At 42.6% G+C, this 18,385-nt stretch overlaps 1 protein-coding gene and 1 long non-coding RNA gene across 3 annotated transcripts in view; one reads left to right on the forward strand and one right to left on the reverse strand.

The window, feature by feature from the left end:
* LOC146173244 (uncharacterized) overlaps positions 1-18,385 on the forward strand; it is a 35,733-nt gene that overhangs the window by 16,190 nt on the left and 1,158 nt on the right. The gene's annotated exons all lie outside the window — the stretch shown is intronic.
* Positions 11,023-18,385, reverse strand: part of LOC146173245 (venom metalloproteinase antarease-like TserMP_B) — a 29,678-nt gene continuing 22,315 nt past the window's right edge. The window contains exons 12-13 of the mRNA XM_084583598.1: positions 16,743-16,892; positions 11,023-11,497 (exon numbers count right to left, since the gene is read on the reverse strand). Coding sequence (XP_084439724.1) covers positions 11,273-11,497; positions 16,743-16,892 — 375 coding nt within the window. The 3' untranslated portion in view covers positions 11,023-11,272. The remainder of the gene's footprint in view (positions 11,498-16,742; positions 16,893-18,385) is intronic.

Genomic DNA, 18,385 nt, shown 5'->3' on the forward strand with positions numbered 1-18,385 from the left:
AGGCTGGAGGCACAAGCTTCATGTGCAGTAGTTTTCTTTTGCACATTAATTACAACTCTTAATGAGTAGTCTTTTTGTTGACTGTGTCCTAATTGTAGAAATACATATTGAGTATGGGTGCAATTCTATGTATCATTACTCATTAATTATTTTCTAACTACAGTGGAAGCTGTGTCTGCGTCTCTGAGTACCCCACTTAATAACAATAGGAATTTAGAAGTTTTTCTTTACTGTAGACACCCTTGATAGTAACTAGAAGGGACCATATAGTTTGCTCATTTTATCTGCAGTTTGTCTCAACAGAATTGCCCATAGAAAGAGATGTGAGCATGCTGATTGTTTCTAAATAAATGCTACATGACAAAAATGTCGGTATAGTAGCATTCCAGAGGATAACTCCAAACAGGGCATCGTTGCATTATGTGCGAAGTGAGCACTAGCTTATGCTGTCTTAATTGAAAACGGCATTTGTTTAATCTAGTGTTCTTTAACCTTCCCAACTTCTCACTGGGTTCTACAACAGCTGCTACTTTTTTAATGTGAAGGTGTTACTTTGCTATGTTCACAGATTTCTGTCTACAGACCGTGTCCGCAGGCCGCATCTGCAAAATCGTGTCCGCAGCAGTTGCGAGTAATTGAGGAGCAGTGGAGGTTAATGACTGGTGTCGATCGATAGAAGCTGGTGTAATGTTGCTGCAGAAAGATTAATTAGGCCAGTAAGATAATTAGGTAATTAATTACAGGCAGAAAATGTAAAAGTTGTCTACAGCAGTCGTGGGTAATTGAGATGTGGTAGTGGTTAATGAGGGATGTCAGTGGATAAAGGGTGACATTGTTGTGCCCAAAATAATAAGTCAATAAACTAATTAGGCAATTAATTAGAGGCAAAACACGCAAAATCGTGTCCTCAGTAGTTTTGAGTAATTGAAAAGTTGTAGAGGTAATGAGGGGTGTCAATCGGTAGTGGGTGATGTAATGTTTTGTGCAAAAAATAATTAGGTCAATAGGATAATTAGGTAATTATTTACAGGTAAAAATGAAAAAGTAAATGCAAAAATGGTCTCATTAGCAAATGGCTTGGCACCACATTTGAATGTATCAAATATTAAAATAGTTAATTAAACCAGTCAATTAAGGTGACGTCAAGGATGTGACATAACGCAACCGGAAGTAGAGCCGAAAAAGGGCATAAGAAGGGATTGGCGTGCAATTTGAAAGTACCAAAGACTAAAATGAATAAATAATCAAACCTCTGCTGCAAAATCAAAGTTTTGGCAAAATTGTTCAGGATCTTTTTTATATAAAGGTTGCTTGCACATGTTAAACACCATTTGACACCCAGATTTGATTGTATAAGTATTTAACGCTCCTTCTGCATGTATCTTTAATGTTTGTATCTATATTATTTGGAATATTTGTGGTGATGTCTTAATAATGTTCTTTTTTAACAGCAAAAGATTAAATATTATAGTTTTTACTCTAGAGGGGGAGCTTGAGGGAGAGCATAAAGTGACAGTGTTGGGGCATGATTACCTGCTGATTTTTCTTCAGTCCAATGCAAGCACTTTATTGAATAACAACCATAGTTCTAATTTTTTAGAAACTGCAAGCTGAAGGCAGCATTGCATAAAAATAAGTGTTTTATTCAGAACTGTTGAAAACTTAGTGGCAGTTTGCATTCACATTTGTGATTAAATATACAGTATTTACGAAAAGAAACTTGCCTGCTGCTCCTTTTGCTTGTACTTTGTCCTACACTGCATACATCCAGTGCTTCTTTTTGATAAGAAGTGCTTGGGACTGGGCTAGTTGGAACATGTTCTCATAAATGCTGCGCTGCTTAGTTGTACATGGACAAAGGAACTGGACAAACGCTGAGGTTTGGCGCAATCTCCCAACTGAAGTTTTATTCCTTAGAATAGGAAAGAATAAAACTTCAGTTGGTAGATTGCGCCTAAACGCAGCATTTGTCCAGTTCTTTTGTCCGTGTACAACTAAGCAGCACAGCTTCTTTTTGCACAGTCACTCTTATGCCTTGCTGCTCACTGCAGATCACTCTGCACTCCCTACAATATAGAGTGGATAAAGGGGCATTCACGTGGAGGATGCGACTCTCCCTACATGGAGGCAAGCTTGCATCGTGCTACAATCATGTATTTCAGAGGCGTAATGTACACATAGAGGGTGGGAGGGTAGTTTTTCAGGTAACTCAAGCCAACTTTTTATTGAATGGTGATCTCTTCATTGTTGCATTTTCATCGCATGTCTGCCAAATTTATTTCAAAGTGTCTAAAGGTACGTTCGACGTATCCATTCGATTCTCGTAAAGATACGGCGGACGTCGATATACAGGCTCATGGCTATATGCACGTCGAACGCGGCCACATTCCGCTTGCTACGCGTGAATGAATCTTATCCTCTATGATATCAGCTAGCCGCCACTCTCGATGAGGTGCTACGAAGAGTGCATCCGTTCTAACATAGATCACGGTATTCACTTAGTGTTGTGTACGGCAAGCATCGTTGTCAAGCACATAGCTGCAGGCAATGCTACGTACTGCACCAGCTCCACCAGCTGGCATCGAGATACGCACATTCACGAGCAGCTTTCGCTTCGCACTAAACTATCACCTCGATCTGCTCGTAATGCGAGCGAGCTATTCCTAGCATTTACGCTGTCTTAGGTCCTGCATCGACCTCCGAAGATCTAGCGTTGGCACAACACACACACACCTCGCCGTGCAGAACATTCGGCAGCCCAGTCAAAAAAAGTCAATGGGTCCAATTGGGAATTTCCCAATTGAAATGAATGGGTCAAAAACCAATTGTGCTTTCGCCACCCATTGGGCCTGATCATTTGATATGAATTGGTGCTCCCAATTGAAAATAATAGGTCACCCATGAAGACCAAATGGTTCATCATCATCATCTGCCTGACTATACCCACTGCAGGGCGAAGGCCTCTCCCATATTTCTCCACTTAACCCGGTTCTGTGCTAGCTGCATCCACTTGACCCCTGCGAACTTCTTAATCTCATCCGCCCACCTAACTTTCTGCCGCCCCCTGCTACGCTTTCCTTCCTTTGGAATCCAGTTTGTTTCCCTAAGCGACCATCGGTTATCCTCTCTTCGCACTACATGTCCTGCCCATGTCCATTTCTTCTTCTTAATTTCCACTAGAATGTCGGTAACTTGAGTTATTTCTCTGACCCACTCTGCACGCTTTCTATCTCTTAATGTTACCCCTCCCATTTTTTGTTCCATAGCCCTCTGGGTTGTCCTCAACTTAAGTAGAACTCTCTTGGTTAGCCTCCACGTTTCAGCACCATAGGTGAGTACAGGTAAGATGCAACTGTTATATACTTTCCTCTTTAGCGATACCGGTAAGCTGTTAGTCATAATCTGCGACCCCCGCTTTACAAAGTGCGATGCCGCGGGAGCGCCGTCGAGCGACGCGGAAGGCTATCCCATAGAACGGCGCATGAGATGTTGGCTCTACAAACGGGGCCGCCGCGCCGCGGCGTCGACGACCGAACCGGTCGCCAGGGGGGCCGAGCTCGCGGGCACTCTGAGCATTGGGCCCTGTCCCGAGTACCCAAACAGCGAGGTCGCGTTGTACGTGCACTGCGACGCCGAGCCCGCCTCGGATCTCGCGAGGAGGCACACGCTGGAATTGCTCGCGGTGCACACGTGCGTGCAGAGTTTCGACGTGATCGTTGCCGGCACGGCCACACATTTCGGTAAGCAGGTGCTGGAGCGAGTGCTTGCATTTTTCATGGTCCGGATCTGCGGTTACTACCTGTCCTAAGTAGACATATTCGCCTACTACTTCCAGTACTTTGCTACCTAATGTAAACTGCTGTTCCTTCCCGAGGCTTTTGAACATTACCTTAGTCTTCTGCATATTGATTTTCAAGCCTACCTTTCTACTTTTCCTGTCTAGGTCATCAATCATTATTTGTAGTTCATCTCCCGAGTTGCTTAGCAAGGCAATGTCATCAGCAAATCGCAGATTACTGAGGTATTCTCCATCTATCCTTATCCCTAACTGCTCCCATTCCAAGTCTCTGAATACTTCCTCTAAGCAAGCTGTGAATAGTACTGGGGAGATTGTGTCTCCTTGCCTAACACCTTTCTTTATGGGAATTTTGTTACTTTCTTTATGCAGAAATATGGTTGCTGTGCAGCCACTGTATATATCTTCCAGCACTTTCACGTACGGCTCGTCTACCCCCTGATTTCGCAATGCCTGCATCACCGCCGAGGTTTCAACTGAGTCAAATGCTTTTTCGTAATCAATGAATGCTATGTATAAGGGCTGGTTATATTCCGAGCATTTTTCTATCACCTGATTGATGGTATGGATATGATCGATAGTAGAGTACCGTTTCCGAAACCCTGCTTGATCCTTTGCTTGATTGAAGTCTAAGGTTGTCCTGATTCTATTAGCGATTACCTTAGTAAATACCTTATACGTAACAGACAGTAAGCTGATTGGTCTGTAATTTTTAAGGTCCTTAGAGTCCCCTTTCTTATGAATGAGGATAATGTTTGCATTCTTCCATGGTTCCCGGTACCGTCGATGACACCAGGCACTGCGTATACAAGGTGGCCAGTTTTTCTAACACGATATCCCCCCCGTCCTTCAGCAAATCCGTAGTTATCTGATCTTCTCCAGCTGATTTCCCCCTTTTCATAGTTTCTAATGCTTTCTTGACCTCGTCCTTCGTCACTGGTGGAACGTCTGAATGATTTTCCCTACCGCCAATCTCATTACAGTCCTGACTACTTACGGTCCTGACTAATGGTTCATCAATTGAACTCAAATGGCATACCTATTGAGCCCAAATGGTTTGAACTCACATATAGCTGAAAAAAAAAGAATGGAAATACAATTTCAATGTTTTGTGTCCAGAAGCTATAGGGGAACCGGCTTCTATACAAGTGGAATGAAATTACAATTTTTTACAGAAATCATATATGAGACAAGCAAGCATTACACACACGGAACTAATACAGATTCAATGTATATATCTACAGGTTGCAGACTTATATACTCCATTCTTTGAACAGTGCTGCTGGGACCAGTGACACATTTTTGTTATTCAGAGTTAACTTATTTAATTATGCCTGCACTTAGAGTGAACATGATATAATCAATTAATAAGATTAAGCGGCATATACTTTTTATAAGAACTTAAATTTTTCACTGTTGTCTCTTAATAGAGGTATGTATATCTGTGCACATCTCAGTCAAGGATATCACTGACTTGACTTTCCCAATTGGGAATGTTTGCTTAGGACCAATTAGAACCAATGGGAAGCCCAATTCGTTTCAAATGGGCGTCCCAATTGGGATTGAAGTAACCCATTGGGCTTCCCAATGGGTTTATTCAATCCCAATTGGGACCCCCAAATGGTTTCTTCATTCCCAATTGGGAGTCATGAAACCAACTGGGTGTCCCAATTGGGAGTGAGGAAACCAACTGGGCTTCCCAATTGGGAGTGGAGAAACCATTTGGGTTGGACAGTACCCATTGGACAAACCATTTGGGATTGGCAGAACCAATTCAATCTGACTGGTCTTCCCAATTGGACCCATTGATTTTTTTTGACTGGGAGTCCAAAGTATGTATGTGAAATGGCATTTTGCTCGTTCCTCACATGTAGACCGAGGAAACAGGATGTTTCTAGCTAAATTCTTCGTTTAAATTCTACCTCAGAGCCGTGGCAAAAGACATGCCGAATCTACTAGACGCCTGCGCTGCTACTGCGGCGAGCTGCACATCGACTCGTCGAGGCGAATACCTACTGCACCGCACCGCAAGAGTGCACAACCGGAAAGCCGGAAGCGCGAATGAACCGAATTCCCTGTGAACAGTAATGTTCTTTGGTATTTAGGGAAAGACTAGACTAAAGTGCTTAGCCTGCATCTTTTTCTTGTCGTTGAATTTTGCGTACATGTAGTTTAAACCCCTGCATGCTCGAGGTTAGCGTGACCCGATTGAACGGCCGCGCAGCTTTGAAACGATCGGGATCGATATGCATGCATCGCCGGACTTAGGTACGTGGTAGAAAATGTGCGCTGCACATTTCGTTGCAGAAGCTGACTCTTGGAATTTTGTAGAGTGCGCCATGCAAGTGATCGTTACTACAACCACGCATCCATGTTCCAACGGCTGGCCCACCCCGAGGCGCATAAATGTTCAACTGTGGACGTATCAATGATCGAAGAGAGGACAGATTTTCACAATAATGGGCGCGAAATCGATAGCTAACAGTGCTCAGTGTTAGCAAAATTCTGCCTTGATCATGCGCAATTCAGTGTTTCAGGTGTGGTCAGTAGCTATAAGTTTGAACAGTTCGCCTGTCAAGTCAGCAGCGCCAGCAATGGACCGGCGGAGCGATTTTCCACGCTACACCGCTGTCTTGCTAGAAAGCCTACCTAGGCGGCGTTTGACATTCAGCTGCTTTTTGTGGGCCCTGTAATTGAAAGCAATGCCTTCAGAAATGCGTTAAATGTTCAAAAATGTATTCTCTTCAACAGTTTCACTCCAGGCTGTCAAAGCAGGCGGACGTTGATAAAACAGTTGAGCACTCCAGTCTTCAGAAATCTGTAGAATAGGTCACTTTCCGATCGCTGGGACATAGACCCTCATGACAGCGCTTTCACGTGAATAAGGACCACACCAGACTGAAAGCTTGTCTCATATAACATAGCTAACCAAGGTATACCTTACAGCATTGTGTTGATTTTTATGGTGCATAAGCGACTAATGCTGCCATGCACCAAGAACAAGGTTTAATGCATTTATTTTGTGTGTAATGGCTAAAATGTTCTTTAGGATGTAGCTTGTTTAGGAACATTTTATCAAACCAAAAATGCAGGAAATCTGCACGTCTCTCCTGGGATCATGCTGGGATGGAAAGGGATCTGTTGCAAAATTGTACAAAATGTTTTCCTCTTATTTTCTCGACTCTGGCGCACGTTTAAGTATGGTTTATTGTTAGTTCATCTCCACACTCCTTGCATATTGGTTTGTCCTCTTTCATAAGTATGAAGCTGTGTGTGAGGTGTGGGTATGTGTCTTGTGAAGATGACCTGAAATGGCCTCCATGTTGTGTTTTTGATTACTGCATGATTTCTATTCCTTAATGACAGGTTTGACAAGTATAGTTTGTAGTTTATTTAAATGTTTCAAAAATCCTGCCATTTCACTCTCACTTTTCTTTGTACAAGCTTCTTGGTATCTTCATGCAGCATATTCACCCTCTGTAATTTAGCATTGCGTCAAGGTAACCTGGTTATTTCTTTTCATCACCTTTCAAGACAACTGTCCCGATTTCATAAAGTGTAGGGTTTCTGACGACAGGAACTCCTTGGAAGTCATAGAAATAAATGAGATCCACAATCATGAGCTATCTAGGGTATGCATATACATGTCCATCACTCAGTGGAATGGTGTCAGTACACTGTTAGAACAGGCCTTGTGGTAACAACCATTGTCTGAGGTGGTCCTTTAATGGGCATTGAAATGCTATGTAACTACAGGTACTGATAGAACTCTTGATCATGTTATGTGATGATGCGATCCTTGCATGCATATAGGTATACATTTCAGAATCTGCAGTGCACCACTTGACCATTTGCCACCAGTTTGTGTGAAAATGTATTTTTCATGCATGTTAACCAGTATTTAACAGATGACCCCTGTGCACAAGCCAAAAGTGCCACGAGCCAAATGTCACGAGGCCACACGACATGGCAGGAGCTGTTAATTCAAGCTTACAAAGTTATATTTGAAATATGTTCTGGGACGTTTCAGCTCCAATTAAGAAAGGTTGAGGCTTACAGAGGTCTATGCCAGGTTGTCTATCACCTAACAGGGCAGCCTACGACCGTATGCTAATCTGAGATAACAGAGACATGAATTAAGGAATTAGTAATTATGTTTGTAGCAAAGGGCATGTAAATTAACGGGAATCCACAGTGGGATCTGCAGACAAGAACCATTAACGCTGGCACACCATACCCTTACAGGTGGAGATTAGGAGTCTCTTTAATTTTTTTTCTGCTCAAAGCTTGTCATTTCCTTCGTTCTTCTAGATGAGGAAGATGTGAAAATGATAGCATCGAAAATTCCAGAGACCATCGTTAACAAGGATGCTGATCCCAACAGCGTAAAAAGGAATTTCAGAAAAGATGGGTGACTAGTAATGCTGGCAACAGTTGAAGCTAAGTGGAAAGGCATGAAATTGAAATGCAACATATGCAGAGATATGTTGCGAGACGACCAGTCTGTGATGTGCGACATCTGTCTCCGTTAGTTTCATCAAGTGATCGGCCAAAGCAGATGGGGCTTGTGGTTTTGTGATAAGTGGAGTGTAGTAGCATAGATGCAACCTTGCCCATTAATAATTGGAGTGGAGTAAGTGCATTGTTTTGTTTTTGTAAGATGTTCATGGTTCCAAGCAAACATTATGAGAAATTTTTTTCCTAGAGAATGTTTGCTGAAATGTGAATATAATGTGCAATAAAACTAGTGTTTTCTTGCTATTTACTTTTCATTGTATACATTAGTTCTGTGAAGAAAGCCACCGGCTAGAAGGAAATGTAATGGCATGCATTTTGATACTTGGCACCGTTGTGCTTGCTCAGTAGTTAGCTGCTAAACCGAAAGATGCAGATTTGGTTCCAGCCACAGCAGGGGCATTTCTATAGAGGCGAAACAATAGGCCGTCATGCACCGTGCGGTGTCAGTGCATGTAAAAGAACCCCAGGTGGTCGAAATTATACCGGAGCCCTCAACCATTGTGCTCCTCATAGCCGTAGTTATTTTGGGATGCTAAACCAGATATATATCACATCATACTCTGAGTAAGATGCTATTCATGGTCAGTTAATCATACACTAAATGATCAACTTTTTTCTGCATGGTACAGCAGCTGTTGTACAATTTTACTTTAGCCTTCATGAAGAATATCACACTGGCTCCACATGGCCTTCTGTTGACCCTTGATATGCGTCACAATCACACACTCGAGTATGTATTTGTCTAAGGGCCCCTATGCATGCAAGGAGGGGACTGTTACTTTCCATTTGTCAGAACTGCAATGCACGATCCACATCATTTCTGTAATTCAACTGCCTGCTATTTCAACTGTCCAGCATTGATGCAAGTTTCAAAGAACTGCAATTAGCAAATTAATCCAAGCAGGAAACCATGCCAAGAACTGCTTCGGTTTCATCTTTAACAACTGTTTGAGAACTAAAATTAGCCAAATGTTGCAAAACATAGATGAGAGGTTACAAAATCTAAAAAACAATGCAGCCTACCTGTGGCATGTAGGGTTTCACATCCTAAAGTGACATATGTAGCTATGAAAAATACCGTAGTGGAGAGCTCCAGACTAATTTGACTGCCCGGGCTTTGTACTTTGCGTTGACATCTTGCAGGAAACAGAAGCATTTGCATTTCACCTGCACCAAAGTGCGACTGCCATCGCTGGCATTAAACATCACGACCTTGGGGCAAGTAGCCGAACGTGCCACTAAAATGTCGCAGCGTCTACGTACATGCTATACACGTCAACCTTTCTAGCATTAAAGCTGTCACATGCATGGCAGATATTCATGTTCAGCTTTGGACTGACAAGTTTAAAAGTGTACTATTTGTGTTTGTCTAGCATGAAAAACAAAGGAAACTAAGGAAAAAAAAAAAATTAACATATGTTGAAAAAGCACTAGTCATTAATACATAAAGCATATTCGTTCCTTTATTAATGATAAAGTGGCCTTCAACAATAGTACAAAGCCTGAACATTTAGGAAGGTGCTGTGCCAGGCAGCTATTTTACAGAAACCTGAACATTTCACCTGTAGTAATGCGCATCCCGGCGGTGTGGGCTGGGCACTTATTTTTCGGTCCACTCCAACATCGAAAACTGCATCATATGCATTCCTATTTTCCGAGTTTTGAGCTCTGTAGTGCAGGCTAACAAATTGTCGATGACTTATTTTCGTCTGATTGTTGCACAGCGCGTGTAAATAAATTACCACTGCACCTAATAAACACTGACATGCACGTGCAACATCGCCGATCATAAACGGACACACTGATGTCCGGACATCGGCGCACTCATCACAGCACTCTTCGTAGTCTCACACAGCACTCTAGTAGGACGTAATCCGTACATCACAGCATCTCACGGTAGGCACAAACCACACCTCCAACAAACACGAATGACTCGATGCTTGTTAGAGACACGCCGGCGGCACCCAGCTTTTTCAGCGCCGCTTGTATATGTACTACGTAGAACTTGCAGCGCCAAACCTCAATGCGAGCAGAAAGCGATGCGTTACGTGACGCATCTCATCACAGATGGAAGTGAGGAAACTTTGAAGAATCAAAACTACATAACTACATAACGACCGTCGTAGACGTTAATCCACATGATAACGAGGACCAAATAAGCGGGCGTGCGGGCCGCGGGCTGGCCGTCAACACCGCGATTACATGCGCTTGCGCTCTGGTCGTGCTTGCCACCCTGCCGCGGTCCAACTCACGTAAACCTATCATCATGCCATCACGTAGTATATCACCCATTCTAGGCACTATTCTTGCCACTTCACGCATGCATTTCACATTTCACGCATGCAGTATGTAGTGCATACTTCTTGCACCTCGCACGTACACCTCATACCAACTTCGATTTGGCTACATATGGCTACCATGTTGTTGCTACAACTATAGTGCCTAGAATATACTGGCACTATCAGTATATTCTAGGCACTATAGCTACAACCACATCTGGGGATCTCGGATCCGTACTGGCTTTCCCGACGGATCCCAAGGCCCATATCGGAGAAAAATGCGTTGGGTCCGTCGGAAGAACCCTACCGATCGGGTCCGTCCGCCGTACCTCTGAAAAATATTTCCCGGATCCGTCCGTCGTATCCCGAAGAAAAACGCACCGGGTCCGTCGGACGTACCTTTAAGATTGATCGGGTCCGTCCGACATACCTTTAGCCACAGCCAATTTATTTTTCATGCTCCCAATTATGCTTGAGGTGATTAGTGTGCCCGACACAGATCCTATGCGTTTGCTGCAGTATCCATCTAACAGGCTGCAACAGCACCGATGGTGACGGAAACACAAAGCAGCACTTTCCATCCGTCCGTCCGTCCGTCCGTCCATCCGTCCACATTTAGTAATAAGACAGCCGGCAAGAAAACACAAGACCATAGCAGGACTATAGTAACATAAGTTGGTTATTTTCCGTTAGGTCTATAGCGATTCACTTGAGGCCTTGGTGGGTACATACTTGGTATACCTCTCGCAGTCGTGGTTGTGGAGCTACAGTCACATATACACTGATCGGTAGTGCCAGCAGTAGGCATCACTTCTGTCGTTGGCTGGTCAGTGTCTTTTGCAGTTGACTCTGGTGCTTCTGTTGGAACTTCTTTCTTGGGAATGCACTCACCTCGAACACAAACCTGTAAAAGTAAGAGGAATCATGTTCAGGGTTTTTAAATTGTGCTCTTCAGCTGTGAGCTACATTGTTAAAGATTTCAAGCATGCCATTTCTAACATGCACTTTGTTTTCGGAAGGCGATGTGTTTTTGTTCTAGTTCCCTCGACGAGGTGCTTAATTCATGGCATTTTGAGCTAGTGACAACAGTGTAAAATAAATCTGTCCTTTCGTGTTGGCTCTTTGGTGCACTGAAAAGTTTTTTAACCAGGAACTAGCCGAAAGAAAAGTTAGCAGTAGTCAAATATATTGGCGCGAGTGGCGTTGCATGCTTGTGATTAACTTGTAGTGTCTGCACTTAACTGGTTCTATCAGCATTTTTATAAGGAAAAAATAATGTTGAAATTGGCTTAGCATAGATCTTAGATGCTGTAGTCATGATAGAAAAATTTGCTGTGTACGACCACCGGCAGTTTATTATTTGTCAAGTTTCAGTGCTGTTGAAAGGAAGTACCCTTTATTTTTCAATTGCATGTGTACATTTCAGAATGAAATTAAACAAACGCATGTTTTTGAAATAAAAAGTCGACCTCACGTTGCTAGTGTGTTACATGACTAAGGGGCGTGTTGTCACCTTTGAACAGACTTTAGAAATGAGTAGCGTATGGCCACGAGTAGTACTGAAAATTTGTGCTTGCACAAGGAAAGTCATGCTCAGATTGCTGTGAAAATGCTGTCATGATGTTCATGACTAATATGGGCCTGACAAGTGGTGGAATTTTGTTTTTTTTGTGTGAAAGTTCCTCTTTATACATGGTGTTTTCATAAGACTGCAATGCAGGTAGCATTCTAATGCACAACGAGCGATACTTTATACCTCTTGTGCCTCTTATATGTATAGGAGTGAAAATACCCAATATCTCAAGGTCTGTGCCCCACCTTTGCGAATCCCCAGTCCTTTGTCAACCTTGGGGTAGTTGCGGAGGCAAGCTATTGTTGCTAAACTTGTGGAGAACAAAACATACCTACAACTGTTATTAGATGCCTAGAGAAAGAATATATGGACGCACTTAGGAATACTCTATTTAGCAGTAATCACACCTTTCCTGTCAGATGTGAGAAAACATTAGTGTATCAAAAAGAGAACTAGAGTGTACTGCGAGCTTGTACATAGTAGAGCTGTCAGTTTTAGCTAGGCGTGGTGTGCAAAATGTTAAGGCAATGCTGTGCTCTGTTCACTTTTTTCTGCACTTGAACACATTTAATTGAGGCTATCGTCTCTGCCTGCTCTTTGCTCTCTCTGATGTCCTTGTTCTTCGACGTTTGCATAAATAAAAGTAGAAAAGCGATCTCCAGAATGCACGTGGCCATATAGTATGGGTTACAAGCTGTGCACAATGTTTTGTTTTTGCGGTAACAACCATTTTAAAATGGCCATCAATACCACAATTGTTTATTTTGCATTTAAAACAGTGTTTTTGCGAAGTTCGTGTTACATTCAGGTACCTGTTTCAGGGTATTGCTTTAATTAACCCTTTAGTTACTGAGTTTGCAGTGCCTGTTTCAATTCTGAGACTAAAGGGTAGCCCGCATAAGCGCTGTCTGCAGTATGTAAGGTAATGAAAAAAAAAGGAAGATTACTTCAAGTATTCAGCACGAATGTTTGAGTGCTAGTTAGAGAGTAATAGCCAATAATTTTCCATAGATGTTCTGTTTCTTTTTTTTTGGAAAATCTAAGAGGCAAAGGCGAATCAGACTTGTGCAGGACTGCATTGACACACTGAAGTGAACTTCTTTCGAAAGGCTGCTTAGAGAGTGATAGTTGGCCTGTATGTCTGGTCACAATGACTAGCTTGTTCTATGTACTCCTCCACATTCGCCACAATCTCGCTGAATGGTTGCCATCCTCCGGGTTGTCCCTATGGTACCACTATTCGGTTGGCATTTTTTCATCTTTGTCATAACCCCTTCCACGCTAGACACCCTCCAGGTTGTTTCCATTGCATCAAATTTTGTTTGCACATCATCCACTTCAGCCATGATCTATTTCTTCAAAGCTTATCACCCCCAAGTTGCCTCCATTGCACCACCCTTTGGCTGCATATTCCTCCGCCTCAGTTGTAACCTTTTTCTTCCATGCTAGCCACCCTTCGGTTTTTCCCGTGGTATCACTTCCCAAGTAGCACCGAATATAAGAATAATGTTACAAAATTACCTAAGTTGCCTGAAGGTTGCCTAATGTTCTGTCACATAGTTATAATATTAGTAGAACATTCAACAGAACCATTATACTAACGTTGACTTTTTAATGCTACAATAATGTCATACAATGTTTTATGTCGCATTGAATGTTACAAGCAAATGTTAGTCGATTGTTGTCTGCTAAGTGTTAAAATATTATTTCAATCTCAACTATAAATTGTAACATAGCATATATACTTGAAACCGAGTCCCAGCACTTTTGCCCGTTTTCTTCCAGTAAACATGTTTTTCAATACCACTTCTTTTTAACTGAAGCTTTGAGGTGATGTCCATCGTAGAATGCAAACATAGCCCTAATATTTTATTAAGTTTTTTATTATTCATTCGCCACTATGAGTTGTTGCATACCCGTCGGTAATGGATATAAAAGCTCAACTCTGCTATTTGTTCAGAGGTGAGTGTAGGAATGGTGCTGTATTATGAAGTTGTGCTGTATTGTGGTCATTGTAAAGTATGCAAGGTGTACCGTCACGAGCAGTGGGCCTACATGCTCATGCAAGGTTGCTCTACATTTTCTCGAATGTTACATGTATGTCGCATACATATTAGATTTGTGTTTAAATGTTTAGGGAAACATTATACTAATCTTTGTAACATTGCTAAAACTGCTTAGCATACATGAGATTTGTTAACCACTCATTCATTAAATATGATTTTGCAGCTCGGCTAAGTTGCCACAGCAGCAGCGAGGCCCATGGTTAACTTAAGCCTAACTTAGTAGGATGTCATGTTTGACTACTGCAAATTCAGAGGAAGGACCTTTCACCTCGACTCTTAGATCTTTGACCTTCAACTTGTTCTTACTTCCTAGTTGTAAATTTTTTACATCATATGGTTACTATGATGACAGGCTATGGCATCAGTGGTGGCTGATTAGGCAGCTGTATAAGCAGTGGGTATGCCACGCTTAGCCTCAGTTGCAGCCAGGACAGAGGATGTGCAGGGTCCGTCATGGTTAACAATTAAATGCTGCAGCCAAATTGTGCTTTCAGATGGATAAATTGGTCTAACAAGATTAAAATCCGGCTAACCTTTAATGCAATAACGTTCTTAACATTGACCTTAGATTTTCTTGAAAACGAAGCCTTTTACCCTGTCAGAGTAAACTTTGAGGAAAGTTAGGCTCCATCTTTTAGTATGATGCAACAGTGTAAAGGCTCCTATCAGCGGTTCTTATCGCAAATACTTGTTTGCATACACTCAGTCCTCATTGACATGCACTTTGTGTTTAACACTATTTGTGTTTCTATTATCTCACATATAGTTATTAGCATACACATGCAAACTTCTACATTATATGAAATACTACATGGCATAGATCTAAAGCTCTTTTTTAATCATGCCTGAAGGATGTGCCTGTGGGGTCTAGGAGTAGTATGTCTGCCTCGAAATCCAAGGGTTCCAGGTTCGATTTCTTCTTACCCCAATTCCAATTTTCTTGAGAGCGAAATTGGTTTACTTCACACCAAATGAAGTTTAAGTCATTTTGATAGCTAGTACTTTATAATAGCTGTCGGTACCGCCGCTCCATATGCGGGAGCCTTTTCGACCAATCCAGATTTTTCCGTTACTCTGCTAGGTCCTCGACTGACCGAGAGCTTTAACACTCATTAACAGGGAATTTCTTGAAGAGTTGCACCCTCACAATGAGAAAGGTTTCAGCATTAGATGCGTGGCATTAGGCCGCAGTCTGCTGCTTCAAAATTTGCTCGGACGGTTAGGAAGCTATACAGACCAGAGCACACAGAAGCATTATTCACTGTTACATTGAAATCCAAAGTTTGTTGAAAGCTTCCTAGCGCCGTCTGCTTGATGCGGAGAAAGGCACAACTTGCAAGGTGGTGCGTGAGGTGAGAAGAAGCAGGCCACACGCGAGAGAAATGGTAAGTCGGCAATTTGTAAATGCCGCACAGTGCATTTATTTTCAATATAATTTGCACTGAATGGGCTTAATTATCCTGTATGTACAAGTCTGCGAAGTACTGCAGGCATGCTCCAATAACACAGCCAGCATTACTAGAAACCTTTCATTGGCATGCCTGCCCTTTGTGCGATATAATGCTCGAGTACCCATACAGACGGTAGGTCTGATATGGTTTGTCAGATATTTTAAACCATCCTAGACTGGCACCAGTCACGAGTAACGTATTATGAATGTTAGTAGCCATGAGGTTACGAAATGTGGGAAACGCAATAGTTAAAGCAGCTCTGATGAACCATCATCTAATATATAAGGTTTGATCACTGGAGCTAGAATGAATACAAGGCGGTTTCAACAACTAAATTACCTGCCAAATAACCAAAGATCATCTCACTCGACCAGGCTCATTGGCATTGCTACCACCACGCTATTTCAGTGCTACCATATAGATTTATGCGGCTAACATGTACAAAAATCAGAGCAACGCTTCACTTCGGGCTACACGTATCTTTCTTGCTGAAAACAGAAACTGCAACAAGATCTCATTCAGTAGCTATTTGATAGAAAAAAATGTGGCGGGCATGCTTGCACGCCCCATACATGGTCACTGCTTGACACCATGATGGCCATGATATTAGGCTGATCGTTTTGACACATTATGTATTGCGCTTTAGTACATTACTCCAAATCTTTTCAGTACACCATGGAAACCTGCTTTTGACCCAGGTAATATTTAATGCCTGATGCGGAACGGTGAATGCTGAACACTCCGCTGTGCCAGAGCTTGGGACATCCTTCCTGCATGCAGCACATGGCGTTTAACATTTCAGCCGCTTCTTTCTAACTGGTTTTTAATACATCTGAAAACAACGCGGTGGTGTCCAGATGACCTTTTGTATTTGCAGGAGCATGACACGGACATGCTTAGCCAATCACAGAGGTTACAAATCCCGTTTGTTGCCTATATGGCTCAGACACTGTAGCGTTTTGGCAACCTGCAGAGAGCTGGTGCCTGTTTCGGTATCGAATTGAAAGTACCGTATTCTTTTCTATATGGATTGTTGGTTTAGGCTGCATGCTCACTTACCTTGTTTTGCCCACAGGTCATGTAATCCAATGCATTTACCAAAGTGTAGTAATATGAGATGAAATTTTGACAATAGTACTGATTATAACAGTGCCGGCGATGTTTCGGATATTGGCACTTAATCTTGCATTCCTTTCTCTTTGGCGAGGTCTGAGAGGGGAGAAAAAAAGAAAAGTTGCAAGGGCATACTTAGCTGAACTGGGTACTGATGTCTCTTAAATATATTGGCTGCACATTTGCATGAGTCAAGCAATCTGAGGAAGTCTGTCATGAAGTACATGATAAAAACATTCGCATTTCCACTGAAACAGTGTAATCACTTTAGAAACACAACAGAAAATATATGCAACATACACATTTTTCATGCTTGAGGGCTTCAATGCTGACACATTAAATGGTTTATAGGTGACCATATAGGAATTGTAGTGCGACTGATTAGCATTAGCAGCGTTGGTCATACATCTTTTCCGTTGATCATCTTTTCCATTTACCCCGCCGGGGTGGCGCAGTGGTTACGGCGCTCGACTACTGTTCCCAAGGACGCGGGATCGAATCCCGGCCTGGGCGGTCGCTTTTCGATGGAGGCGAAACGCAAGGCGTCCGTGTGCTGTGCGATGTCAGTGTACAGGTGGTCTAAATTTCTGGAGTCCTCCACTACGACATCTCCCATAGCCTGAGTCTCTTTGGGACCTTAAACCCCACAAACCAACCAACCATCTTTTCCATTTGTCCGTGAAGAATTGCCTCGGCATGCACATCCATCCAGTCAACTTCTGGGCCCGAAGATGTCCAGAAAAGTTCACAGTGGCTTAGCTGTAGTTAAGCCCAGGAGATTGCGAAAGCAAGAGGCAAAGTGTCTCCAATGGAAGACAACACCACCTGTTGGGGTGTCTCGATGCGCGCGCCCTGCGGAAGGGGGCGCGCGCATCGAGGCACCCGGGCCACGCTATGCTGAAGAGCCGAATTGGTAGCCCATCTTCGCCTTGCTTATAACGTCACATCATGGATGGATAGAATATAGGAGCGTCCCCTTTGAAATGGGGTGGCAACAAAATGACTCGTTTTTGTATCTCTGAAGAAATGAGAAAACTATTAATTTGAGTTTCTGTACCTATTAACAAAGAGACAAAATATAGGTGCATTGGGAAATTATAAATATGCTTTTGAAACACTATTTACATCCCAGTCAAAAAAGACCATTGGAACCGTGGAAATTTCGAATTGGAACCATTTGGTTTTCGGATACTTAACCCATTTTAGTCAATGGGTGAGACCAAATGCACTCAATTATGTCCAATGGGTCATACCAACTGCATTGTGTTTTCAGACACTTAACCCATTGCAGTCAATGGGTGAGACCAAATGCACTCAATTGGATCCAATGGGTCACACCAACGGCAAGCAATGGGTCCAACAGGATATACCAATGTGATCCAATGGGCCACACCCATTGCATACAATGGGTTCAATTGGACATACCAAATGGGACAAAAGGAATAGTGATTGACGATTTGCATGTTTACTAGACATGTGAAAAATGATAATTACATGCTTGTTGGAAATGAAGGAGTACAGGCAAGCACATATCTCACACAAGAACGATATACAGTTGCACAGTAACATATGACACGAGATCACTACAT

Source organism: Amblyomma maculatum, chromosome 11 (assembly GCF_055883805.1).
Source record: "Amblyomma maculatum isolate TAMU_Amacu chromosome 11, ASM5588380v1, whole genome shotgun sequence".
NCBI classification, from domain to species: Eukaryota; Metazoa; Arthropoda; class Arachnida; order Ixodida; family Ixodidae; genus Amblyomma; species Amblyomma maculatum.